The sequence below is a fragment of the Coturnix japonica genome, chromosome Z (genome assembly GCF_054131305.1).
Source record: "Coturnix japonica strain WE chromosome Z, WE-NBRP24, whole genome shotgun sequence".
Classification (NCBI taxonomy): Eukaryota; Metazoa; Chordata; class Aves; order Galliformes; family Phasianidae; genus Coturnix; species Coturnix japonica.
In genome coordinates this window covers 33874405-33902126 of record NC_140702.1, presented here as the reverse complement: position 1 = coordinate 33902126, position 27722 = coordinate 33874405, and the positions used below count along the sequence as shown (strand labels likewise).

General features: G+C 39.9%; 2 protein-coding genes across 15 annotated transcripts in view; one reads left to right on the top strand and one right to left on the bottom strand.

Moving 5' to 3' along the window:
* The first annotated feature begins 2231 nt into the window (after nt 1–2231).
* On the top strand, nt 2232–15999 carry HABP4 (hyaluronan binding protein 4). The gene is given in 4 exon segments (XM_085530064.1): nt 2232–2710; nt 7719–7811; nt 13896–14064; nt 15771–15999. Coding segments are annotated over 4 exon segments (723 nt in total). The 5' UTR covers nt 2232–2354; the 3' UTR covers nt 15876–15999.
* A 7790-nt stretch (nt 16000–23789) lies between these two features.
* CDC14B (cell division cycle 14B) overlaps nt 23790–27722 on the bottom strand; it is a 51233-nt gene continuing 47300 nt past the window's right edge. For 8 of the 14 annotated variants that reach the window (XR_014939430.1, XR_014939432.1, XR_014939433.1 and 5 more), the window contains one exon: nt 27334–27538. Coding sequence is in view for 7 of the 14 variants with exons in the window: in XM_085529040.1 (XP_085385166.1) it covers nt 27499–27538 (40 nt within the window). In the remaining 7 variants the exon portion in view is untranslated. Of the gene's footprint in view, nt 27539–27722 lie in introns of all 14 variants that reach the window. The other 6 variants (XR_014939431.1, XR_014939435.1, XM_085529043.1 and 3 more) reach the window with 2 other exon arrangements.

Sequence of the window (27722 nt, the reverse complement as noted above, 5' to 3'; positions counted from 1 at the left end):
TAGTGCACTACATTATGTTATGAGGTGGAATACCAATAACCAAAAATCATAAAACCATGACGTAGTCTTATGTGGCTGGGTTGTAAGTGGAAGCAGAGGATCTCCACTCAGTATTTCTGCTGAATGGAACAAATCTCACAGTTGGAGGAGACCAACTTAAAGATTATCCAGTTACAACCCCTTACTAAGAGTGGTTTACAGTTCACTAGATCAGGCTGCTCAGTGCCACATCCAACCTAGCTTTGAATGCCTCCAGGTATGGGGTATTCACCACACTCTCTCCAGGCAGCCTGTACCAGTGCCTTACCACTGTCAAAGCTGTATATCTCCCTGCAATGCTACATCTGTGAGCTGCCCGGTATTACTGCACACATTTGTTGAGGTGCAAGAACTGTATTACCACTGCAGTTCCAAGTAGAAAGAAGGAAGTTAGAGCCTCTACAGCATTTCTGGTCCATCATTTGCCTGCTGCTGGGGAGCACCCCATTCCTCTGGAACATCCTCAAATCACAAAATACTTTCATAAAGCAATTAGTTATGTCTTTCAGCTGCTCAGGCTGCTCTGTGTAGTGCTGTGCCTGCATTTCAGCCTCCTGACCTGGAAGGTTGGAATGGGTAGCAGAATAAACTCCCCAAAATTCTGTGTGGAGACAGCTAAGTAACCTACTCCATCCAGACTGCCACAAGTCCTTGAGCCAGATAAGTTCCAAGGGTGCTGATGGAACTGTTGGGGATGACTGCCAGTCCACTTCCTATCAGTAATTCTGGTGAACTGGAGAAGTCCCAGATGATGGGAGGTTTGCCAGTTTGACTCTTATCTACAAGAAGGGTAATAAGGAGGATCTAGAGACCTACAGGCCTGTCAGCCTGACCTTGCTGCTAGGGAAAGCTCTGAAACAGATCATTTTGAGTGCAATGACATGGCATGTGTGGGACAACCAGGGGAGCCACCTTTTCTTGTGCCCTCTTCTTGTTCCACCTTTGTCCATTCAGAAGTGTTAATGTTGTTTTTAAGGGATCAGGGAAAAAACCAACATGAACAGGTTTTTTTGTTATTATTTGATAACTTGGATCAATGTTGCAACCTCATTTGTGATTACTTTATTTTATAAAAGTTTATTTTTCTATTTCATGTAACAGTCAAAATTTTTAGTGCTAAAAATGAAACCTAGTGTGGGTTCCTGAAAGGCAGGTCCTGCTTGACCAGCAAGATCTTCTTCTGTGACTGGCTGATCTGTCACCTGATGGATGAAGTAAAGATGGTGATGTAGACTTCAGTAAAGCCTTTAACACTGTCTTTCACAAAATCCTCCTAGCAAGGCTGGCAGCTTATGGCTTGGACAGGTAGATACTTTTCTGGGTAGAAGGCTGAGTCCAGAGAGTGATGGTGAATGGATGTATGTCCAGCTGGTGGCTGGTCATGAGTGGTACTCCCAAGGGGTCAATATTGATGCCCATCCTGTTCAATATCTTTATTGGTGACCTGGCTGAGGGGATCAAATGCACCCCCAGTAAATTTTCAGGTGACATCAAGTTGAGAAGAAACATTCATCTGCTTGGGGGTAGGAAGGCCCTACAGAGGGGGCTGGGCAATTTGAATCAATGGGTTGAGGCCAATTGTACAAGGTTCAACAGGACTCAGCACTGGATTCTGTGCTTATGTCACAACAACTTCATGCAATGCTACAGGCTTGGGGCAGGATGGCTGGAAAGCTGTGTGGAAGTAAAGGATTCCAGACCATCAGCTGATAGCTGGCTCAACAACCAGCATTATATCCAGGTAGCCAAGGTGGCTAATGGCATTCTGTCCTGTTTCAGAAATAGTATTGCCAGCAGGAGCAGGGAGGTGATTGTTGCTCTGTATTCAGCTCTGGTGAGGCCACACCTTGAGTGCTGCGTTTTGGGCCACTCACAAAAAGAAAGACATTGAGGAGCTGGAGCTTGTCCAGAGAAGGGCAGCAAAGCAGTGAAGGATCTGGAGCACGTCTTATGGGGAACAGCTGAGAGAACTGGGATCGATCATTCTATGATTCACCCCTCCCGCCAGCTGGTCAGCGGGCAATTATTGGCTCTGCAGGTCGCTGCATTCTAATTGGCTGCAGCAGCTAACAGGATGGGGCAAGGCCGCGCAGGGATTGGTTGATCACCCTTATCATTGTCTAGGATTGGCGGTGGGCGGGGTCGGCAGTGCCGATAGGCTGTGGCTGCAGACAGCCGGTAGTTTGGGGTGTGATTGGCTGGCGAGGCTTAAAACGGAGGTGGGTAGGGGTGTGCCGTAATGCTGCGGCTGTGATAGCGTTGCTGAGCCGCGCGGTGTTTGCGGCAGCAGCCGTGGCTGTGATGTGGTCCATGGGATGCGGTGCCATTTTATGGAGGAGTGCTTCAGTTGCACTGTTGCCAACCGCTTCTACCAGATGCTGGAGGACGAATCGGACCCCTTCGACAACCTCCGCGAGGCCGACCGCTGCCAGCAGCAACGCAGAAACCTCAACAAAGTGGTGACCCGCCGGGGCGGCCCCAGTGGCAGAGGGTGTGCCACGAGGAGGGAGCCCCTGAAGCGGCGCAAACAGCTCGGTGCTCCGGCGCCACCGCCGCAGCCCGGTGCGGGACGCTGCGACGCGGCAGAGTGGCGGCGTCTCAGCGGCGTGGGGACGGGTTCGAGCGGCGCCGCCTCGGCTGGTGGCGGCGGGCAGGATGCGATCCGGGCTGGGTGATGCGGGCAGCGGGATCCAAGAGAGCGATTGCACTGCTCCGATGTGGGTCCGAACCTCTGTGCATCGGGCGGTAGGTCCCGAAGCAGGAACTTCAGAAAGAACGCGAGGGAGGAGAGGGAGGCAGCTGGCTGCCCCGGTTCTGGTGCCTCCATTCTAACGCTGCAGCTCTCTGGCTGCCTCAGCGTATCTCTTAGTACAGTTTCTTACTTTGTCCATTTCTCTCCAGCTTTTGACACATCCAAGTTTGCTCTCTTAGCGCTTGTGAGTTCAGCTGATCAGGGGAACGGGGAGGAAGTGCGGTAGTGCCGAGCCCAACCTGCTCCTGTGTTCCATCCAGTGCCTGGTGGTGCAGTCTGCTGCTCAGAGCCTCACGGGCCATCTTCTTATGCAGGCAGCTCTGTGGGGTGATTGTTACTGCCTGGCTGCTTGATGCAAGGTAGTTTCTGGGGCATCTGAGAGCTAGCTGGTGGCTTCCTGGTACCAAGAGCCTCTGCACTAAAGACTATGGCTTTATTCTTATAAATTCTCATTTCCCATTTTGCAGCAGACAATGAAACTTAGCATGTTAACTAGTCTTAAGTTATTATTTTGTTCTTATAATAACAGCAGCCTCCCTGCACCTTAGGAGTGGGTTATCAGAACGTTAATTAAATTCTTTATCAGGGAGTGTATTGACAGGACAAAGGGGCTTTAAACTAAAAGAGGGGAGACCTACGTTAGATATTAAGAGGAAATTTTTTTCTCAGAGGGCAGTGAGGCACTGGCACAGGCTGCCCAGAGAAGCTGTGGATGTCCCTTTCCTGGAAGCATTCAAGGCCAGGTTGGATGGGGCCAGATGGCAGCCTGATGGCGAGTGGCAACCCTACCCACTGTGGGGGAGGTAGAGCTGGATGGGCTTTGAGATCCCTTCCAACCTGAACCATGATGTGAGTTTTAATACATTAGGGAAATGCATATTAATGGCATAAGAATTATTATTGTTCCATCAAGTTGTTGTTAGCATTACCACCTCTGTTCCTTAAGTTAGTCTTATACTACTCCAGCAGCAATTATTTGATGTACACTTGATAAGTAAACAAAGGTTAAACAGATGTTTACCTAAGAAGTACCTTGTCTCCCATGCATTTCCCCTCCTCTGTTTCCCCTTTTGGTTGAGTATTACAATTATTGTACAATTGAGGTTACAATTTTACCCGAGGTTTGCATTTGTTAATTACACTCTGTGTTAATTCATGTGTTGACTTGTGCCAGTCATTCGCCGTCCTGCTGTTTGTTTCCAAGGTGTCTCGGTACTCTTATCGTATTGGTATGCTTCTTCCATTCTGTCTGAGGAACATTTTGTTAAACAAAGAGGTCCAGGAAAGGGGCAATGGTTCCAGTTCTTCCTGATCTCTTCAGGCACATCTTTAGGTATTTCATGACTTGTGTGTTTTTATAATGTGGACAAGAAAATATTACATATATATATCTAAACATACATTGTGTTAGTTATACAGGTATATTGTTAGTTATTTTAACTTCTCCTCTTTGGATCCTTTATTACTCAGGTCTTGTTTGTCCAGCACCAAAAATCAGTAGTTTTATTTCAGGAGCCTGGGCAAACAGGATCTGCAGTCTTTGTACTTATGACTTTTACCTAATTTTTAATAACTACAAATTGCTTCACTTAGATACTGAGATCATTCTTATCTTGTTCTAAATGCAGAAACAACATTTGATTCCCACACAGGAAATATAGAAAAATTGCTGTACCTTTCCTAAGTAAAGAGTCAACGCTTTTGGTCACCTCAGGGATAGTAAAACTGGAAAAAGCACACAAGAGTAACATGTATGGCCAAATTTACAGAATAATTTTTGTATCGAGAAGACCAAAACTGCGGTTTTGAGAGGAGCCGTGTGAGGATACAATGTATATAGAACTACAGGTGAGAGATGGAGAAAGTTAAAGTGTTTTAACTTGCTGTCTTTGATTCAAAGAACTTCTGAGTATAGTGTGTAAGGCAGAAAGTGTTTTGTCACTAATTTTCTTTGTCTTCAAATACATTCTAGTAAGGTGCATGAATCTTTCAGCCTACACTGGTTGCTGTAATATTTATCCTAACTGAATCATAACAACACTTGCTTTGCCTTTTTCAGTTCTAGTGAGTACTACTCAGGCCAAAGATAGCAATTGTTGGTTCAGTGCTTCATCCCAGACTGCATCTGTAGAAATGAAGCATTAGTACAGTTTTCTCAGTAGATTTGACTATTGTCTGTTTTAGTGAGAGGAGTAGGTCTCAGGCTTATAAGAATTCATAGAACACAATGATGCAGTATTGTCAGCTGAGCGTTAGGCCTCAGTATAAAGTTTTTGTAATCTTGGCATGCTGGCTGCTGCCCTCAGCTGCATAGCTTCTTGAACAGGGGCTAGAGCTGTTTCTGCTGTAGCCTTTAGTGACTGAACCTAGTTGCAAACTGGGCATTTCATGGTGTTTGAACAAAAAACAACAAGATCTGCTACTAATAAATGAATAAAGGGGTTTTATTTATTTTTGTTAAAAATAAGGTGGTTAGAACACTGTAATCAGGTGCCTGTGAAGAGCCTTCATGACGAGATAACTGTCTCTTCTGAAGCAAAAATTTATTTATTTATTTATTTATTAGGACAAATGGCACAAGAGGAGAAATATTGAAAGGAAGATAGACACAACTGCAGAGGCAGCTTGATTTGGCCAAGTTGTTTTGAAATTCTGTTAAAAACATATATATATATATATATACACATATACATATATATATATAGTGGCAGGGAGCTGAAAAGGGGTATTCTTAAAAGAACGTAGTATGCAATTTCCCAACTCAGATTTCTGTGAAACCTGCTCATTAAGAACATTTTTAGAGAGTCTTCTTACCTAAATGCTGCTTTATAAGCAACACTGTACTGATAGTAATGCACTGTGGTGGCAAAAGTGAAAATACGCTTCAGTATGTTGACTATACTACTTAATCAACAACTCATAAAAACTGAGCTTTTTTTTTCCTTATTGATGTCTAGATCTATTGTCTGGTGACTGTCCTGATTACAGACGTCTTTCCCAAATAATAGATTAGGTGTCTTTCCTGGAAGAAAAAGCTGGGTTTGAAACAATTCATTACATTTTCATAGTCTAATATATTGATAAAGAGCTAGGCAACTGAGCTGGTAGACTGGACAGGTGCAATAGCCTCCCATGGAGCTACAGATGAAGTGAGGAAAGTGAATATCTTCTTCAGCTTAATATAAATCTAACTGTAGGAAACAAGAGAATCACCTTAAAGAGAAGCTAAACTTGACCTAGAAAAGATCAGTGTTCAGTTTTTTCATTGCAAATTTTGTGAGATTTCAAGTAGAAGATCCACATAACTGTACTGTGGTTTTGAAGGAAAGTTGCATACCAATGCATATATACTCTAGCAAGTATATAAAACTGGAGTGTACTAACAAGTTATTGATGAGCGTTCAAAGCCCAGTAACTTGTAAGTGAAAGCCATTGTGGCAACACTACACAAGGTTACTTTTTGTTTTACTCTTCCCTACCTTTGGAATCTTAACTGGAAGTTTGAATTGGGACATATGTGTAGCAGAGAATTGAAATCAGATAGTTTATGCTATCATGGCTGTTCGATTCTAATTTTATTTGCTGTTGTAAGCTGAACTGAAAATTGTGCCAGTAATTGATTCAGGGATTACACTGTTTATCATAGGTGTGGTTGCTTCAGCCATTTAGTTTTAATCCATGTCCTCAATTAAATCCATGGATCTGTCAGACCAGTTGAAGTATTTTTGTACAGTTTGTATCACAAGTAATCTTTTGCAGTATTTATGGCCATTTATTAGAATCAAATAGAATTAACTGCTGAAGTAATTATCTGTCTGCTTTATCTACAACAGTCAATGCTAGTACTTTTAAGAGGAACTGGGAGTATAATAGAACCACCAGTCTCTTTTGAATGGCTGTTACCTCTTTGTTGTTTCAAGTTCTCTGAATGTGTATATGAAATGGATGTTAATACTAAATACATAGGGAAAGTGGTCTTTGTGTTCTTGCAAAGTTATTCTAAATGCTTCTGATAGCTAATGAAACACTCAAAATTAAAATACACTCTTATATTCTAATTGCTTATTCAGATCAAATAAAAATAAGTGGTCATAAATGAGTAGTATTTTTGGTTTTCCACACTAAGATTCCAGCTTAGAACCAATACTTGTGTAATTGGTGGTATAGATGGGATGTTCATATAGCAGACAGTGTATGCCATTCTGCATTCTTTATAACTTCAAGCTTTCCAAATTAGCATACTTTAATAAGAAGTTTACAAATTTCAGAAATTGCCCTTTATCCACATATTACATCTTAGTTTTGGGGATGAAAATATACCTTATTCTGTGAGAACTGAGCTAATCCAAGCCTTGAGGAGGGAGAATGTACCATTTAAAGTGGTTTGTAGCTTAAAGAAAACCAGTTAATTTTTTTATTTTTTTTTTAATATATATGACTATCTTTATTACATAACAAGAAGCTTCATCTATCACAATTTTATCTTATTCCCTGAGTGGATTGTTCTTTAGTTTACTTTTACAGATTGTGTTGCACACTTCATGCTTGCCAGCCAGATCTTTGTATGTGTGCATTTTCTGTAGAACTAGGTGAAAGTTATATATTGTTGTCACGTACTGGTATTCATCATAGGATCACATAGAATAACAAGGTTGGAAAAGACCTACAAGATCATCTAGTCCAAGTGTTGTCATAATTGGGTTATTGTCTTCATGCATCTTCTTTGAAAAATAGTACGTGAAATTTGTTTTTTTCTATTTCTTATTTTGTTAGTCCATATAGTCACTTAGCTGAACTTTTTCCATATGATTTCAGTTTTGTTTCTTTTGTTTTTTCCCCCTGCCAAGGAATCTTGCCAAAAAATTAATGTTTTGGTCTGCAGGGTTTTTCCTAATATGACTTACAAAGACCATATGTTTTCTGTTTAATGCTTTACTGAGATGGAGCTGACTTCTCCTATGGAAGCAACTGCAAAAACAGCCAAGTCTCCAGGGATGTCTGAAGAAAAACCTCTAAACAAGCTGGCTAAAATACTTTTTTTCTAAATGCAAGGGAAACAGTTTACTGTTAAGGATATTGTACTTGACTTGTACTAGGAAACGTACTTGAAGTCTGAACTTCTTTTAAAAAAGAAACTTTATCTGTACTTATGTCTCAAGAAAATGAGTTCTTAAGTATTAGAAAAGCTTGATTATGCAGCTGTGGTTTTGAATGACCCACTGATTCCTAACACTTGGTGATGATTTAATGAGGGGCTGTGCATCGAATTACCCTTTTGACTTGGGAAATGGCTAAAAATTACCCTTCTTTATTAAGTACTAAGGTATTTTAGAAGTTGTTGTTTTTTTTCTAAAAAAAGGTGTTCAGGGTATTTGTGCAATCTCACAAACATAATTAAAGCACACTAAGATAAAAATTAAGTTAGTTTTTTATCAGTCACTAGTTATGTACAGAGGACCTTTATAGAACCTGAAAAACTTGAAGGATCTGGTGTTTTGGTGAACCTTAGAAGTAGGGAAATGGAGAGAGGACTTAGAGTTTGTTTTCTAACTTTAAGTCTTTTCAGTCTCCGGAGAAGATTAGTTTTAGATAAAATAAATGCTTTAGCTGAAAGTAACTGGACTGCCTTGTCCAAGGAAGAGAATTCAAAGAATGAACAAAAAGTGTATTGTATCTCTTAAACAGCAGAAGGTGACAAAATTTCACTGCCCATTACTGTTGCTATGAAGCCTGTTTTTTGTCTAATGTTGCAACTTGTTTTTAATTATGTTGGTTCATTTCTTAACTTGAATTATAGTACTGAGTAAACTGCAAATACTATTTTATACGTTCATCTTATATAAACCTGTAAGAAGCTGAGTTGGTATAATTTTCCTTCTTGTTTAAAACTAGAATAAACAGATACGTTTTTATACATGAGAAAATCTGTAAGAAGCTGAATGGTGACAGAAAGGTTTGTCTAAGTGGAGTTAAGTCAGATGGGTAAAATAAATAAATACAATGCAATTGTGACAGATTTGTTTAGTTAAATGTGAGAGCAGTTCTTAAGAAGTTTTTGTCAGTTACTGGTGTCTTTCCTTTTTTTCAGGCTTGTACCAGTTTATCCATCACTGCAGCAGTAAATATGCCCAGCAATTCAAGATCTTTGTAGATATGTCTTGACATCAGTTCCTTGTAAAACATAAGACTTTAAGTTTATATCTTGGCAGAGGCATCTGACAGAATCTGCCATTTGTCTTCTTCATTTTACTGAAATCTTGGTAATCAGTAGGGAGTCAAAAAGATGGGAGCTTTTACTGCTTACCATATTTTTAATAGTTTAGATTGGGTAAGTGGTGAATTCTTTAAGATGCAAGAAAGCAAGTAAAGTACAAGAACAAAACTGCCTAGTGTAATCTTTTCAGTGCAGTAAATACCATTCTGGAAACTCACATATCTGTATGCAGAATGCAAGTTACATATCACAGAATCATAAAATTTCTCAGGTTGGAAAAGACTTTACAGATCATCAAGTTCAACCACAGCCTAACCATAGTACCCTAACTCTAACAACCCTCTGCTAAATCATGTTCCTGAGCACCGCATCCAAGGATTTTGAACACATTCAGGGATGGTGACTCAACTACCTCCCTGGGAAGCCTCTTGTAGTGCTTAACAACCCTTTCTGCAAATAAGTTTTTCCTGATATCCAACCTAAACCTGTACCTCATTGTGAGCACCTTTGAGAGGAATGTCATTTTGGTGACTTCACATCTTTTAAGATAAGGTGTGAATAGTGTATATGTAATTTGGGAAGGTTGTATTACTTAAGGGATTCCTTAATGTGGAAAATCTGTTATTTTTCAAATATCCCAATGGCTTTTGCTTTTAAATAATGGTTCTCAGGTGTGATATGCTTCAAAATTTACCTAAAGGATTTATCTGTTTAATTTGCCTCTGCCTTATGGAATTGCTGTCATCTGGCAGGTAGCATATACAAGATTTTAACCAGTTTATGTTCTGCTCTCCCTGCAGACTCAGCCCTGAGGGGACAGGGATGTGTGTCCAAGCTACTGCCGGGGTTTTTCACATTTTAACTTATAAATACAGGAGTAACAGAACCACAGAATTGTAGGGATTGGAAAGGACCTCCAGAGAACGAGTCCAACCCCCCTGTCAAATCAGGCTCCCTAGTCCAGGCTGTACAGGCAGGTCTTGAATATCTCCAGAGAGGGAGACTCTACAACCTCCCTGGGCAGCCTGTGCCAGTGCTCCATCACCTTCACCATGAAGAAGTTTTTCATATTGGTGCAGAATTTCCTATGCTCTGGTTTATGGACGTTTCCCCTTATCCTGTCCCCACAGAGCACTGAAAAGAGGCTGGCCGTGTCCCTTGTCCCCCATACTTAACATACTTAAGATACTTATAGACATTGATTGGGTCTCCTCTCAGTCTTCTTTTCTCAAGGCTGAACAGATCCCAGGTTACTCAGCCTTTTGTCATATGACATGTGCTCTTTTTATCATCTTTGTGGCCCTCTGCTAGACTCTCTCTAGGAGATCCCTGTCATTTTTGTGCTGGGGATTCTGGAATCTGGTGAGGCCTGACCAGGGCAGACTAGGGGGAGAGGACCACCTCCCTTGACCTGTTGGCCAAGATCCTTTTAATACACTGCAGCAGCTGTGTATTAAACCAACTGGCCTTTTTTCCGCCAGGGCATACTGCTGACTCATGGCCAACCTGTTGTCCACCGACTTCTTGTCCTTCTCTGCAGAGCTCCTCTCTAGCAGGTCGTTCCCCAGCCTGTACTAATAGTTTAACAGTTCCTTCCCAGGTGCAAGGCTCTACACTTGCTTTTGTTAAACCTCATCTGATTTCTTACTGCTTGTCTTTCCAGCCTGCCCAGGTTCTTCTGAATGGCAACACAACCTTCTGGTGTGTTGGCCACTCCTTGCAACATTGTATTGTCAGCGTACTTGTTGAGGGTAGATAGTATCAGTTGTTTTTTCTGGATAGTTGCAGTTGTGTGTTTGTATTGAGACAGATTTAAAAAACAAACAAACAAAAACCCCACACAAAACAAACAAACAAAAACCCCCGCTCGATTTTGTTTCTCTTCTCTTTTTTGGTGTGATTTACCATTTTAAAAAGTAGTTATGGTCCTGGCAATTGTGAATAATCTGTTTAAATGGGGATACTGTATAGCTTTATGGTTTGGTAATAGCTTATTTCTGTGCATCTCTGGAAAGACTTCTACAAGCTTGTATAACCTACAGGGTCTTTGCCTTCAGGACTGTGTCTACATTGCTATTCTTAAGCTTCTATTTGCAAAGTATTACAGGACAAGAATGTGTATTAAATACTTGCATAATTTAAGTTATTTCTTATTATGTCTTCAGATTTCCTTTAAGACTGAACAACATCAATATGTGCTGCATATATCACAAATTACATAGTTGTAATTTTTTTATTTTTTTTTTCTGCAGCTAACAAGTATGAAATATAAGCACTGCAGCTATATACGCTGTCCTCACAGGTGCTTTCTTTGAACTTATTTTCACAATCTGAACAATTTAATAAACTTGTGTCAGTTGGTAATTCAGATAAATGAATTTTTATTTTTACTGAGTGCAGCACATAGTATAACCAATTCCCGTGAAAGGTATTTGTGGAGTTAGTATTTATTCTGTGGTATTTTCTTCCATTTCTTGACACAAAATCCATCTTCCTTTTTGTTGGATACATCTAGTCTTTTAATGGGAAATTCCAAATTTGTCTTCAAGTTTACAGTCTTACTGACTTTTCTTGCTTCTTAGTTGTGACATAAAGCCAAAACTTTTATGTGCAAATCTGCAAATCTTTATAAGTATTTGATTCAGTGTTTTTCTTCCCTAGTTAACTTGTACAATGCAAATTGGTCTTATGTTATCTCTTGATGGTCTTTCTAATGCTTTGAAATTAAGGACTTCATGTGCCTTACTGTTCTCTTCTGATTTCTTTAGAAATTCCCACGTGGAATACACTCACTTCAGACTTTGGTTCATCCTACCTGCAGTGACATCTTTTCCAAACAAACGTTCAAGCATGTCCTTCTAATATTTTCTAGTTGGAAAGGGACAGGTGCTTTTGATTGAAGATTTTTTGTCTGGGTTATCTGCCGTAATCTTGCATGGGTTGGATCTGAGAGAGTTTTCTGAGCTTTTATCCTGCCATTGTTTCTGTGTTTGGGGAGCTGACACTTTTGCCTGATAGTGGTTTTACTTCTTTGGAATTCCTAGTGTTGTGGGTTTTTATTTGTTTGTTTGTTTTCATATCACTTACTCCATCTCTTTAAAGAGGATCCTCTTTAGGATCTTGTAATGCTTGGTCAGTCCTTCAGAGTTCTTGAATATATGCACTGCTGCTCCTTTCCCGACTTTTTGCTCTAGGGAATGTGGTAAATGTATTATTTCTCACAGCACAGATAGTAGCTCAGAGCTGGCCTTAAAGGTCTGCTTGAATGCATGTGTTAATTTTTCAGACTGAAAGACTGATAACGGTCTAGTCATATTGGAAGAGGGAACAAATCTGTTCTTCTTTGACTAATTCTAAATATACAGAACATTCACAACAAATTCTTCCAGCATGCTTGTACAATTTCAGAGATGAAATGCAGAGTTTGCTGTCACTTAATTATGCTTCTGTCCATGATAAAGTGGAGTGGAGTGGGTTTTTTTGTTTTGGTTTGGTTTTTTTTACATGATCTGCTGGGGAGATGGATTTAAACTCAAAGAGGGGAGACTTAGATTAGATGTTTGGAAAAATAATTTTATTCAGAGGGCAGTGACGCACTGGAACAGGCTAGCCAGAGAAGCTCTGGATGCCCTGTTTCTGAGTTCAGGGCTAGACTGGATGGGGCCCTTTAAAGCCTGATTTGGTGGTGGCAGCCCTACCCATTGCAGGGAGTTTAAGAGCTTCAGTGATCTCCCAAGTTTTTTTCCAATCCAAGCCATTTTATGAAAGTCAATTTCCAAATTGCATCTAAACAATTGCATTTTTATATTAGAAAAATCTGATCTTGGTAATCAGTGTTAGAAAAAATATGAAACCTGGGATCCAAAGAAAGGAAGGAAAGCTGTATTTCTCCTGTGAGAAGGGACCTAATGAAAAGTTTTTCTAGAACAGTCAGTGTTAGGAAAATACTTAACGAACTTCAGCTTCTGTTGCTATGTGTAATAGTTTTGGGTGGGAGAAGGATGAACCAATTTTGAAGTATCCAGGAGTTGATCTGTGCAATATAGGTTTTCCTGTAGTTTAAAGTATTTGGTTATTTTAACAATTATGATTAAAAGAGTTGTTCTTCCTGCATCTGTCTCTGTTTAGGAGCAAATGTTTTTCTGCTGATAACTTAAATGGTACATGTTGAGCATACTGTAGGAACAAGTGGTTCTATTTAAAGCAGTTATGGCACTTTCCTGGTACTGGCAAAAAGAATAGTCAAATGATATGTTGAAGAGGTGCTTTAGTCTTAGATATCTTGTCTTCTGTCTTCACAGCTCAAAAACTGGCAAAGCTGATTGATGTATTTATATTTTCCTTGAGCGTATCAGCGTTACTGTGCTTTGTGACAAATTGAAACTTTACTAGGATTAATCTGTCTTAGGCAGGTGATAAACACCTGTGCAAGCTGACAAAATAAATTAAAAAAGCAGTGTGTGAATATTAAACCACACAACTGTGGTTGGTATACTTTTTAAGTGAGGATGTATTTGTTAAAAGTAGATTCACTGGTGAAACAGAGTTGAGAATATCCTAGACCAAAAGATAGAGTGATTTGTTGTAGAATCTGCAGTGTTTCAACTTACAATAAGACTGGTTAAATACCAGAACTGAGTCCAATAGTTGGAAGACAGTTCTTGCTCATAAAACTAATTTCAAGCAGGCCATAGGTTTATTTTACAAGTTAGGTTAATATAAAAGTCATACACCAAGTTACTATGGGTTGTAAGTAAAATTTAGGTCTGTAGTTTGGTGAGAAGCATTCCAAGTGTTCTGTTTACTATCCTTACTTTAGAGATTAATATTCTCTTCCAACCTGGCATGTTACAAGCTAACGGATTTTACTTTACAACTACAAACTCATAGAGTTGCTGAAGGGAAACCAATGGAAGAATTAGTTCAAGAAATGATGTTAGATGAATGGAAAAGTCTTCAGCAAAAGAATTGGCCAAAGCATTAATTCAATATCTGGAGGTCAGAATCCACTGTTCCTACCAAAGCAGTGGTGATTCACAAGTCAGAATATTGCGATGATGTAAGCATTATCTGAGGAATTCTGTAAACCTTGCTCTATGCTGAAGGTTAGGAAACTCTCTGTGTTTCCATTAGTTTTAGTATAATCTGAACCCAAAATAGTATCCAAATTTTGTTACTGTAGTCATGTATATGCCTTAAAGCTTACCTTACACTTACTATGTGTTCATTTTTCTCTCAGGTCAAATAGGGGTGTATTTTATATGCAGACATGTAATATATTAAGTTGTTATAACTTGGAAGATATAGTCTTAGCAATATAAAACTTGTTTCCTTAGTGCTGCCACCCATGTAGATCTCTGGCAAGGCCATAAGAGAAATTTGTCTTACAAATACTTTTTATCGTACCTTTGAATTATATTTACCTAACTTATCAGTATATACTTGCATGGATATGTTAAACTCTGGCATCTATTTTGGCATCTGTTTGTCTGGATACTGAGTGTCAATTTTCTCATTTGTACCCAGATTTCATTGTACACATGGGTTACATACTTTTTTCCAGTTCTATGGAAAAAAGAGTGCTTCTTCTATGGAAGAAGCTCCGGAGTGCTTCTTCCATAGTGATACTTTCTCCCACTTCTCCCATTTTATTTATTTATTTATTTATTTATTTCTTCCATTCTGTCTCGGGGGCTAAATTTCAGGAAGGACTTCCATCAATATGACTGGAAAGTGCTTGAGAGAAGTGGGAGGATTCACTTAATTCCTACTAGCTTAGATTTTAGCTTTTGAGGGTCATGAAAGTATATGCATTTACTTGTAACCTAGCATGATGAAACTGTGATCTTTGCTTAAAATCTGTGTGCATTTATACAATACACATTTTATTCTTTGTCTACTCATAACATGAAAACATACAGGTGTTTTTTTTTATAAGTCATAATCACTGTAGGTCACTGAGCTCTTTCAGATACTAAGCTGCCTGCATCCTTTTTAGCATGGCTTTTGGTGGTTGTGGATACCACTGTCCTTTCCTTTGAGCTGAGGGCAATGCACTGGGGAGAATAACTTTCACAATTTCTGAAAGTATACGGGGTGCATTGAAGTTGCTGTTCTTCTTACTCCTAAACCTTCTTGGCTGGCATGACCAAGTGACCTTGTAGAAGAGGTACATAAACTGCATGACAAAGACAAGCCAAATCCATTTTAGAATGAGGGGTTCTTCACAGTATGGGATGAGTTTACAGGTTTGTTAACTTCAATGCATGTTAAAATTATGATGAAAAGCGATCTTAAATCCACTAACAACTAGAAATATGGAGAGTTAAAAGAGTACTCATGTAGCTGCAGACAAATCTATTAAATATGTATACATCAGCTAGTAGCCAAATGCTGTGGTTTCTGTCCTTTTAACTATTATTTGAAGCTAATTGCAGAAGTGAGTAGGTTAGGCCTAATTCTCTGGTTCCTTAGGAAAGCCTTATAGATTGTGTTGCAGAAAATTTCTTCAGTATTACAGAGCTGGTACAGCAGATCTTGTTTCAAGGACTCTCTGAGCAAACAAAACTATTCCAGGCATTTGGGAGGCTGCAACTGTCACTTCTATTCAAATGCTGTGCAAGTTGAGGCCTGTCTCCTATTCCAGATGTCATCTTATTTTTTTCTTCTACATAGCTTGTAAAACATGGATATATGTAAATGTGTCAGGAAGGATAGAAAGCTGTATATGGAAATTACGAGTCTTAACCATATGATTTTTTTTAGATACAAAAGGGAGAGCTTGAAGATGATTACCATATTTTTCAAAGGGCAGTGAATGACATAACACCTCAGCTGGGAGCTGTCTTGGACAGAGTGACCATGAAATGATAGATTTCTTGATTCATGGTGGAGCCTGGAGGGGGAATAGTAAAACTGCTACCCTGGACTTCCGTAGGGTGGACTGTGAATTATTTAAGAGACTCGTAGGGGTAGTACCCTGGCATTCAGTCTTAGGGAGTAAAGGGGTCCAAGAGTGCTGGTTGCTCTTCAAGAAGGAAGTCTTAAGGGCGCAGGAGCAGGCAGTCCCTCTGAGCCGCAAAAATGAGCCAGCGGGGAAGAAGACTGGCGTGGATGAATAGGGAGCTGTTATTGAGGCTCCATGAGAAAAAGAGAATCTACCGCCTGTGGAAGGAGGGACAGGCAACTGAGAATGAATACAAGGAAGTCATTAGGATGTGTAGAGGTGAAATCAGAAAAGCAAAAGCCCAGCTTGAATTTAACCTGGCCACTGGGGTGAAAAGGAATAAGAAACTATTTTATAAGTACATTAACAGTAAGAGGAGGATGAAGGAGAATATCCACTCTTTGCTGGATGAGGCTGGGAATGTGACCACTGAGGATAAGGAAAAGGTGGAGGTTCTGAATGTCTTCTTTACGTCTATCTTTAGAAGTCAGACCAGTTATCCTCAGGGTACTCCACACTCTGACCGGTAGTCTCAGCTGGGGAGCAAACTAACCCCCCTGTGATTCTGGAAGAAATGGTCAGAGTCTTATTACTCCAAGTGGACTGCCACAAGTGGGGCCGGATGAGATCCACCTGAGAGTGCTGAGGAAACTGGTGGAAGTGATAGCCAAGCTGTTTTCTGTCATCTATAAGCACTCCTTGTTGACTGGTGAGGTCCCAGAAGACTGGAGGCTTGCCAATGTGACTCCCATTTACAAGAAAAGTCACAAGGAGGATCTGGGGAACTACAGGCCTGTTAGCCTGACCTCAGCGGCAGGGAAGGTTATGGAGCAGATTGTCTTGAGGGAGATCATGCGGCATGTGCAGGATGACCGGGGGATCAGGTCCAGCCAGCATGGGTTCATGAAAGGCAGGTCCTGTTGACCAACCTGATCTCCTTCTGTGATCTAGTGACCCATCTGGTGGATGAGGGAAAGGCTGTTGATGTGGTCTACCTAGACTTTGACACTGTCTCTCACAGTATTCTCCTGCAGAGGCTGGCAGCCCGTGGCTTGGATGGGTGCAGTCTTGGCTGGGTAAGGAGCTGGCTGAAGGGCTGGGCTCAGAGAGTGGTGGTGAATGGAGTTAAATCCAGCTGGCGACCGGTCATGAGTAGTGTTCCTCAGGGGTCGGTGCTGGGGCCTGTCCTCTTCAATATCTTTATTGATGACCTGGATGAGGGCATTGAGTGCACCCAAGTTTGGAAATTCCTTCTATCAACAGGGTTTTAACTACTTCCCTAGCCCCATCTGCAACAGAGAAAAGTCTCCAGCCACTCTGGAAAAGTATCTACTAAAAAAAAAGTAAATAATTACACTTGCCTGTGTTTTGGTAATTCAGAAAAATCCTTTCCAGTATTCCCCAGGAGTTACTGCCCTCTTACTATTCTTGCAGAAGTAGCCTGAGCTAAGAGTTTAGCTTCTGTTTCATCCCACAAGTTAGTAAAGCCTAGCCAGCTTTTCTTTGTTTTGTGTAAAGCTACTTTTGTCTGTGTTCTAAATCTGCATTTTTCAGTGTTTCACCTTTCAAATCTGGTTTGCTAGAAGAGATTTGTTCAATTTTAACTAGGCAGTTATGCTGTAATGATTCCTGTTCTTCTATAAGCACTGATGTAGCTGGCTTCAGCTTTGATTCAAAGTCACACCTTAGTAGTCAACTATATTCAAAGTCACATCCTTCTGGCCCATGAGAGTCCAAACTTTCAGATTGCCTTTGCTGCTTTGAGTGTATAGGACTTCTTCTATAGGACTATATTTTGTTTCATTTTTCCTTTTTCTCCCTTGGATCCTTATTATTATAAACCTCACATGCAATCTCTATCATCTGTGAAATTGATAGCCTTGTCAGTCTTTTGCAGTTTCCTCCTTGTATCTTGTGCTGATTGGCCAATAAACAGTGTATTAAACTTTCTCTGAATTGCCTCATCATCCAGATTTAAAGAGGCATATTTTGTGGCCACTTCACACAACCTTTCATGAAATGCAGAAGGATTTGTTTTGTGGACCTGGTCTAACCTAGTAAGTTTTATGTTCTTTGGCTTTGGCACCTCAAACAAACAAACAAACAAAAGCTGATGGATAGTGTTTCAGCATCACCCTTCCTTCCCCTGTATTTGGATCTCACTCTGGATCTTCCTAGTGGACAAATAATTCTTTGAGTTTTCCCATCTGTTTCTTCTACCACCTTGCTTTTTGCCTTTGTAGTCACCTCCTTTTCTTCTGTGGTCAAAAGTGCACTTAATATAACCCTTGTGTGTCCCCCTAATTTGGATTAAATATCAGCATTATTATTTCTAATAACTGATACATCCTGTCAGAACTCCCTCCATATGATCCTGCAGAGTAGGTTTCAGGGCATTCAGCAAGTGGGTGTTGTGAAGGGTACATGCATGAAGATGGGTGTTCCCTCTGGACCTGCAGACTGTCTCAGGGGAGCCTAAATAGCAGGCCATGCTGCCCATCACCTTCTCCAGCTGGACGCTGCTCTGACATTCTCATTCTCCTATCTGGAGACAATCCTGGATCACTGTAATGAAGAGGGGCTGTTTGTGCTACAACATCTGCACATCCTCAGGATAATCTCCATGCTTTTTCTTTAATGCATCCACTGCAACATCCTTTTCCGTCTTTTGCAAGTGTCATAATTCCTGCAATAGACATCACACCTCTTTGTAGCTTGCATTGCTTCTGCATCACAATACAAGGCTATAAAGACATCTACAAAACAGCAGTAATTGCAATATCATAACTCAATGATCCATTTTCTACAAAAAGAAAAAACAAAAACAAAACAAAAAAAACACTGTCATTTAATTTTTACTGCTGCCACTACTTATTATAACATTTTATCATTTTGTCTTTAGTCATAGATTCCCCTTCAAGCTTACTCTGGTTCTTATGCAGAGCAAGGAGGGACAGCCAAAAATTATTTCAATCCCACGTTTCCTGAAAAGAATTTTCTTACCCACTTTTTACTGCACAATGTAGTTGAGTCTGCTTGAATTCTGGAAAGAACAGGAAGATCATTTCTTTTTTTGGGGTGTGTGTGTGTGTGTTGATTCCTGCTGCTTCAAAGTGACCAAACGCTTCTCTAATCTGGAATTGGCAAGAATGAGGTTTGGTGCAGTTGGCTGTTGTTCGCACCAGGAGTGTCTGAGAGCACCCAGGTGTGACTATTTCCTTTTTCAGCCTGTCAGACTCAACTATGTCCTGACAGTTTCTTTATAGTACCTAAATACAGAGAATGAACTATCAGTTGTAAGTGGTGACAGTAGATCTGTTCTTTTTTTTTTTTTTTTTTTTTTTTTTGTCTGTGAAAAGCGACCATATTAAATCTCAATCATCTATCATATTTAAGGTACCAAAAATAGCTCTATCTGTTAAGCATATCTGCTTCTAACAGTCACTCCTCATTCAGCTTTACACATTCATGTAAAGCAAGTGATAATACGAGTAAATATATACACAAATATGGCATGCATCTTGTGAGGAGATTAAATTGTATTGCAGATCTTATGTTACTCCTTAATTCAAGTTACAAAAAGGCACTTTACTGTTAGAATTACTGTAGTAGCTTGGAAAAACTACAGCACCTCAGCTTTGCATTCTAGATGAATGCAAATATATTGAGCTTATATGGTAAGATTCTGGTAGCAGGGGGCTGCAGGGAGGTGGGGGGAGGGGACAACAGTGCCCTTGTCAGAGCAGAGCTCCAAAGGGTTCAATTTCTGCAAGAGCTGAGCTGTGTGCTCTGGAAGAGCCAGTCTAAGGGAAAACTGCTACTCAACTGCAGCTAGGAAAAAGGAGTGAGAGATGTGAGAGAAGCAGCCCTACAAGCACCACTGTCAGTGCACAGAGGGAGGGCAGGAGCTCCATGCAGCTCAGAAGGGCCAACGGAGTAGACTGTTCCCCTGCAGCTCGTGGGTACCACACGGAGTGGATCTCCCCATACAGCCATGAAGGACCCCACGAGGTAATAGTGGATGAGGCTTGAAGGAGGTAAATCTCATGGACACTCCCGTGAGTGCAGCCCTGGGTGGAGCTGCAGCCCTGGAGAGTAGCCCGCGGTGGGGCAGTAGGGTTAGGGGAGCTGCCGCCCGTCTGGAGCCGTGTGGAGCAGGGCCTGAAGGGTGGGCCCCACTGTACGGAGTAGTGTTGGAGCTGTGCTGGGAAGGCTGCAGCCTGAAGGAAACCATGAAGAATCAGTTTAGGAAGGACGGCATTCCGTGGGAGAGACATGTGGAGCATGGGCAGAAATGTGGAGAAGTGTTACAAACTTACTGCAGTCCCCACTCCCATTTCCCTACACCGCTTTTGTAGGAGGTAGAAGAGGGTGGAAGGGTTTGTCTGTGTTTAGTTTATTATTACTCCAGTATGTTAGTAATAGGGATGTAGGAATGGGATGTTGTTTCTGCATTTGATATTGAAAATATCCTGTCCTTTGAAACAGCTGATGTGAAAAAGTAGAAATACCGTTTATTTTACTAGCATAATTTAGAAATATTGTTGCTGAATTACGTGATTAATTCTTGCTTGCAAAACTGCAATAGTTTTTAAATGTTCCAAATAGTATAGGTATAGTATTACAGAGGAGAAAACATATTGTAGGACTATTCTGTTTGGATAAGAAATACTCAGCAAAAGAAAAACAGACTTAACAAACATAAAAGAAGCCAGGGCCTCTACACAAGGCTGGATTGCGTTGCTCTGTGGGTAGGTTGGGATGTAACAGGCAGGCATCAAGATTCTCCCCTCTGTACTCCTTCCAAGCTTGTATATATCCTAGGACAAGCAGATGTCCAGAAACAATGACTGAGTGTTGAATGAGCAAATGTGAGAAGTTAACTAATTAGAAATATATATGCTTAGCTAGCAAAAATTTATGTTTATTCAGTATCCGTATGTTTAGTTAAGCATCAGAAAGATTGTGAACCTCAACCAATAGTAGTACTCAGCCAATGAGGAACCAGGGGAGAAAGAGATAAGCATCGAGTAATAGGGTATAAAAAATGTAACAGTGTTTTCTGCATGCTCTTCTGCTTGCAGTAGGCTCGCCATTACAATTGTGAATAATTCAGCTTTATCAGAGATACCATCACAGAATCACAGAATCACAGAATCAAAGAATGACCCGGGTTGGAAGGGACCTCAAGGATCATGTAGTTCCAACGCCCCTGCCTAGCAGGGCCTTTTTTTGGAGGTGGTTCAATACTTTTATTGCACAGTGACATGGAAGTGGAGGTACCTTAAAGAGCGGAAAGAAGCAGGCAGCTGAGGACACACAGATTGAAATACACATGGGTTTGAGCCCCATATCACTCTTTTGACTCAAAGAAATAACAACTTCCATTCTTCAACTCTGTTACTCAGAATAAACGTGAGGTACATCAAACCTCCAGGAGTTACCTGTGGTGCAATGATTCAGATAGCTGAATCTACAGAGCAGCTTTACACACTGCATCACATTTAATTGCACTGTTGTGATTGAGACCAGCTTAATGGCTCAAATAAGGTTTTTGCTTTCCCGAGTAAAAAAATGTTCTGCATTCAGCTGTCTGTTTTATCTGTGGCTGACTAACTGTGAGCCACTGTCAGCTCTTAGCAAAGGTTTCTCTGTCTAAATTTGTACAGCAGTAATTACCTGAACAAGGGAAAATGAGTTTTGCGTAACACAATGAAGTGTCAGGACAGCTTTGCTGAAGGGTAAAGGTAGCAGGCACAAGGTCTTGGATTACTCTCTTCTGATGAGAAAAAGTTTACATGCTACTCATATAATCCAGAAATTCTGTGCCTGTTGTTTGGGAGTGGTTTGGTTATATTTTTAGCTGTTTACAGATCAAATGCTTTTTTCTCATGTTTTTCCTGACCCTCACAAAGGTTGTGTTCCTGGAAAGGAGGAAAGGTAACTTCTCGGATGGGTATTTTCTATTAAGCTTTCAGTGAAGTGAGGGAATTCCTCAAGCATGGGAACAACATTAAACATTTTACTTTGGAATGTAGAGAGGCAGAGGTGTACAAAAGAGCATCTAGAACCATGACACCAGAAGTACTGCATTTTGTAAAGACACAGTCCTAGAAGCATGATGGTTTGGGAGGAATACTGAACAATGAATTGTGTTGAAAGAACTCAAATGTGGGAGGAAAGCAAGATGGGCCTAGTAGGAAACCTGAAGGAGGGGCAATGAGGAAGCTGAGCCCTCTCATTGTGAAGAGTACCAAGGAAATCATCTTTAATCATCATCTTTAATGACAGTCTTCCTGCTATTAGCAGCTGTCATTTGGGGGCTTATGCATTAACAGTAGCTGCTGCCAAGGAGACTTTTCTGTCTGTTCCCTCTGTTCTGTTAGCATAAGAAGTTTGGAACTAAGCTTTTTATTGTGTTGATGGCATAACTGGCATGTGGCAGATCAGGGAGTTGAAGGAGCTGGGACTCAGAAATGGCTGTGAGACAGAAGTGGTGTGTGCCTGCTGGCGTGCAGCCACAACACACACCTGCAGCTCAGTGACCAACAGCAGCTGTTGCTTAGGCTCTCTGAGCAGTGTAGTCTTTGCCAGATTTGTAGCAGCCTTGTGTATTGGGAAGGAATTTTAAGAGGGAAAGCAGCTATTTAAGGGATGGAATTTCTGGATTTCCTTCCCTGTTCCTCATGCAAAAATAAAATAATAGTAATAATAAAAGAACAAGCACTTCCTCTTAGGTATTTAGTTTTCAAACTTGCAGTGTTTGTTTTCAGTAAGCCCACCCTTGAATATTTCTAAAAACAGCACATTACTTTTGCTGCAGTGTTGTCTGCTCTTACATGGGCTGTGTAGAACCTGTAAAGGAGGCTGAAGAGTGCCAAATCAAAGTAAGCTTCACAAATACTGTAAAAAAAGATTATTCTTGCAGTGCACAACATTGCCAAAATTTTAGCCTGGGTCACTGTTCATCTGTTTTCTGTATGGTGTTTTGGTCCTTTGCCCTTACCTATACAGTGCATGTGCTATGCTTACATCTCTACATAAGAATTAGTGGTGTTTTGCTGTGGAGATCACATGCAAACACAGACATTGCCCAGGCAGAGCCTTTTGTTCACTCTTCAGCAGGCAACTAGCAAAGGAAGAAGTGGTTTAAACACACAAGTATAGAAAGGGCCACTTTACAACTGATAAACATAAAAATTTTCCAAACAAATATGAACATCCCTTTCTGGAGCAAGTGAGAGTTTACTCATCTGTCAAATAGGTTCTACCCAAGGTACACACGCTTTGCTTTTTCTTGAATATGTAAGGTAGGAATAAATGCTGGAGTGGATAATATGTACCTCTCCTCCTTTTCTTCTTCTTCCCCTTCTCCTCCCTTCCCTTTTCATGGACTAAAATAAACTCACATAACTTAGGTAAAAATAAATGATTCTAAAAAATTCTGTTTTGAGAAATCTTCACTTCCGTGTTGTATGTGGTATTTCATATTATACCAATTTCCAAAAAAATGAGTGCTACACAATCATACATGGAGAAGACAAAATAACTTAGAAGCCAGTTGTTCTAGTTTAACCATGTAGGTTTTTACTGGTTAAGAGCATCCCAACCCTCTGAATACAATTACTATTATGTCCTGAAGTCAGTCCCCTCAAATGCAAAGCCAAAAATTGGTTTTAAAATGCAATATTTTGAGATGTGTGCTTTTAAATTAAGAACATTTCTTAGGTAAGTGAGATTTTCATTATTTCTAAGAGCACAAAGTGGTCTGAACTGTACAAATACAGTCCTGCTCTGAGTTCCTTCAGAATGTTGGAAATAAAAGTGAAGACACAAACTTCTGATGATCATTTTTAATTTTACATAATTCATGTTTACAATTTTCACTATTCAATATTTTGTATAAAACCAAATACAATATGCACTATTTTCCAATGAGACACATATTGAACTATTCGATATTACAAGATAATATGAAGCTTTATCTTAAAAATACCTCCAGCAAAATAAACTCCCATTCTGTCAATCCAAGTTAAAAAAATATGATTAGAAATATACAATTTAAAAATAATCAGGATGAATAGTACAGATTAGTCAAAGACTTCTAGATCTTGATAGTCTGCACACGAGTTTACATAAGACAGTCTGCAAACTATTAATATAAAAGCTGCAGTGCAACAAGTTGGCAAATGTAACTTTTTCCTCCCCCCATTTTAATGCATGAGTCTCTACAAATATTGTTTTTCTTTGTTATAATTATTGTTCTTTTTAAAGTAGCACTTATTCTGTCATCCTGGGGCAAAAGGACATGGTCTGATTTAACTTCTTTAACTCCTCCCCACCCCCCCCCCACCCCCCCCGCCCCAAACCCCTTCATCTAAAAGTGAACTGCCTTTTTGTTTTCATTAATTATACTGATACTGTAATGGAAGTTAGCAATTTAACCTAAGATACCACAGCTACTGAATATGTTGCAGAGATCACAGAAAAATCCATATCACGTGTTGAAAGAGTGGAAATAATTTAACCAAAATTGCTAGTTGGTAACAGCAGAAATAAAGTTCCTTCAGCAGCTCTGTTGCGCTGCTGTCATACAGCTGCTCCTTTTTGGCACGCAATACTTCACATTTCAAACAAGATTTGGAACCAAGGACTCCCTCATCCATGGCTACTCTTCTTAACTGTACTTAAGACAGCTTTGGTATGGTGCAGTAAGGATAGAAGACAAAGTACTAAAAACTTAGGCAGACAAAGCAAAACAATTAGATGAGACACAACGAGGTAATGGGTTAATTCACCATGTGAGACTGCTTGGAGAGCTTTCATGTTAATATCTGAAACTCTGACACTTAGGTGCTTCTCAGCAAGATACTCGGCACTGGATATTCATGCCAAATACAGTTTTGGTTTAGCTTGAGTTGACATGCAGTGTGCAAATTTAAGCAAATTTGCTTCTAATTAACTTCGAAGTACTAATTATTTTGCTGGTTACTTTAAAAAAGGGAAAATCCAACTCAGAATTTTTCTGCCTGTTAAGACTTGCAAGGAAGTTCACTGATAAAAATTTTCAAGATGAAAATTTCCTTCAAAAATAAAGGATTCATATTTGTGCAACACATCACCTGCTGCAGTTTTGGCAAAGAAGGTAAAAAGAAAAAAAAAAAAAAAAAAAGGAAGTAAAATTTTTATCACTATCAGGTTGAGTTCTGTCCTGTTTTTTGGGTGGTTCTCACCAGGAAGATTGGAAGAGATAGTGAAGATTAAGTGGAAAACAAGAACAAACAAACAAACAAGACATGGTATAAGCCTCAGTGCTCCTTATCTTGTACCATACAAACCTTTACTATTTTGTGTTCATATTTGCAAATCTGGAGTATACAAACATATATGTATATTTATACACACTCATAGATGCTATCATTGTACATTTTACATCCTGCCTCCTCTCTCTCAGTGCTCTTCTTTGGCCACAAAAAAGTATTCAAACCCACGTGCAGTTATTCATAAGGGCACTGAGAAACCACTAGTGTAACAGAACACTTCCTTTCATTTGAAAATAGTTCTTTCTTCATAGAAAGAAAATCCTCCACCCTGCAAATACAATCTGGATCTTAAAAAAATGTTGTGTTGCTACAATTCCCAGCCAAATATGACTTGGAGGTCCTAGTGGGTGGCAAGCTGAACATGAGCCAACACTGTCCCTTGCAGCCCAGGTGGCCAATCATATCCAAGTACATTGAAAAAGTGTGTCTGGAAGGGTGAATGAGGCAATCCTGCCACTCTACGCTCTGCTGGAGAAACCTCGACCTCATCCAGATGCAAAGTCCTCAGTGCAGGAGAGACACAGACCTGTTGGAACACATCCAGAGGAGGGCCCCAAAAATGAAGCAATGAACTGAACACCTTCAAGTGTCTAAATGGAAGCTACAAGAAAGAAGTGGACTGACTTTTTAGCAGGGTCTGTGGTGACAGGACAAGAGGAAACGGTTTCAAACTTAAAGAGGGAAGATTTAGGTTGGATATAAGGAAAAAGTCTTTTACAGTGAGGGTAGTGAGGCACTGAGCGGGTTGCAGCGAATGTGGTGGATGCCTCATCCCTGGAGACACTCAAGGCCAAACTAGGCCAGGCTCCAAGCAACCAGATCTAGCTGTGGATGTCCCTATTCACTGCTGGGGAGTTGGACTACATTCCCTTTAAAGGTCCCTTCCACCTCTAAGGATTCTATGATCCCATGATTCCAGGTCTCCTTTTCTATTTCTTTCTTCTGTAAGAGTTACAAAATGAAGAGAGAACTGTATTCTATCTAAGTCTACATGGCAGTAGTTCTCACTTGAGGAAAATGCAGCTATAGGCTTCCAGGCAGCAAGAATGCCTCACTTCAAAACAAGCTTTTGAGACATACCTCATAACGTGAATACAGAAGGGAAAGAAGGTTGCCAGTGTTTTAAGACTTGTAGTGGATGAAAATTTCACTCTCTAAAAACTTCACTGCTTTTAACTGAGGTAAGCAGTAGTTTTGTAATCATTGTAATTAGATATTCCCAACTGAATCTGCTCCTGAGTTCTATTATCAATTTCAGTTGTACAGAAAGTGTATATTTCTTTAAAAAAAAAAAAAAAAAGTGCTACACTCATTAAGTATGTTCAAGCAAAACAACATCATCATCAACACCAGAAACCCAGTAACATTCATAAATTATTAAATCTACCAATGAATCCTGGGGAAAAAGTCTTACCTTTCAGATATGGTAGTATAAAGGTTCATCTAAAAGACCTGAAGATATGAAGAGTAATGACACTTCACTGCTTTAAATGTTTTTCCTCCTTCTTACAATCATACCAGATTTAAAGCAATTACAAATAGGTAAAAGAACTAGTGGTTAAGAACAATTGAAAACCTATCACTATTAAAAATGAGACAATAGCTTTCAGTTGTCCTTTTTTTTTTTTTTTATCTTCCCCTCCAAAATTGAAATAAAAAAAAAATCACTGAAAATAAAGCAGTCTTTGGCAGACAAGAATTACTTTGTATTCTCAACACTGGGACTTCATTAAAAAAAAAAAAAAAAAGTCATATAAAGCCAATTAACACAAGAGAGTACCAATTCTATGAGCACAAAGCCTCTGTGGTTGGGTTTCAGTCTCAAGTAGAGACCTGAGCCAAGTCTGAATGAAAAACACAGATTCATATATTAAAAACTCCCACCATTTTTTCCACTTCTGGTGGTCAGCAGCTCTAATTGATTGCCATCACATTTTATACACATGCATCAAATATACATGGGAGCCCTCTTCAAAATAGAGAGCTCAAGTATTTACACCTGAGTCTGAATTCACACATATTTTGTTGGTTTTGCTTGAGGAAGAATTATCAATTAAGAAATTGTACACCAAGCATGTTGCCAGTTTTATTTAACGAGTGTGAGTAAGTTTCTTCTGTTTAAATGACGCCGAAGACAATCTTCCTAGAATTGCAATCAAGTGTCAAGTTGTATCCCCTTCATGCCTGGATATCCCCTTTCAAAATTGCTTGCCGATTTGAAATTTTAACGCAATACTGTCCTAGTTCTTGTGATGGACTGGCTGCTGAAATAGAACATATTTGAAGAAAAAAAATTAAACGCATACTCAAAAAACTATTTGAAGCTGACATTGTTGGCAAGATAAAACAACCAAACTGTATTTCAAAGAAAGAAACAAGATAAAAGTTACAGCATTTAAAAACATAGCAATATCAGGTGTAGAGAAAGCTCAGACCAGTGTGTTTGCA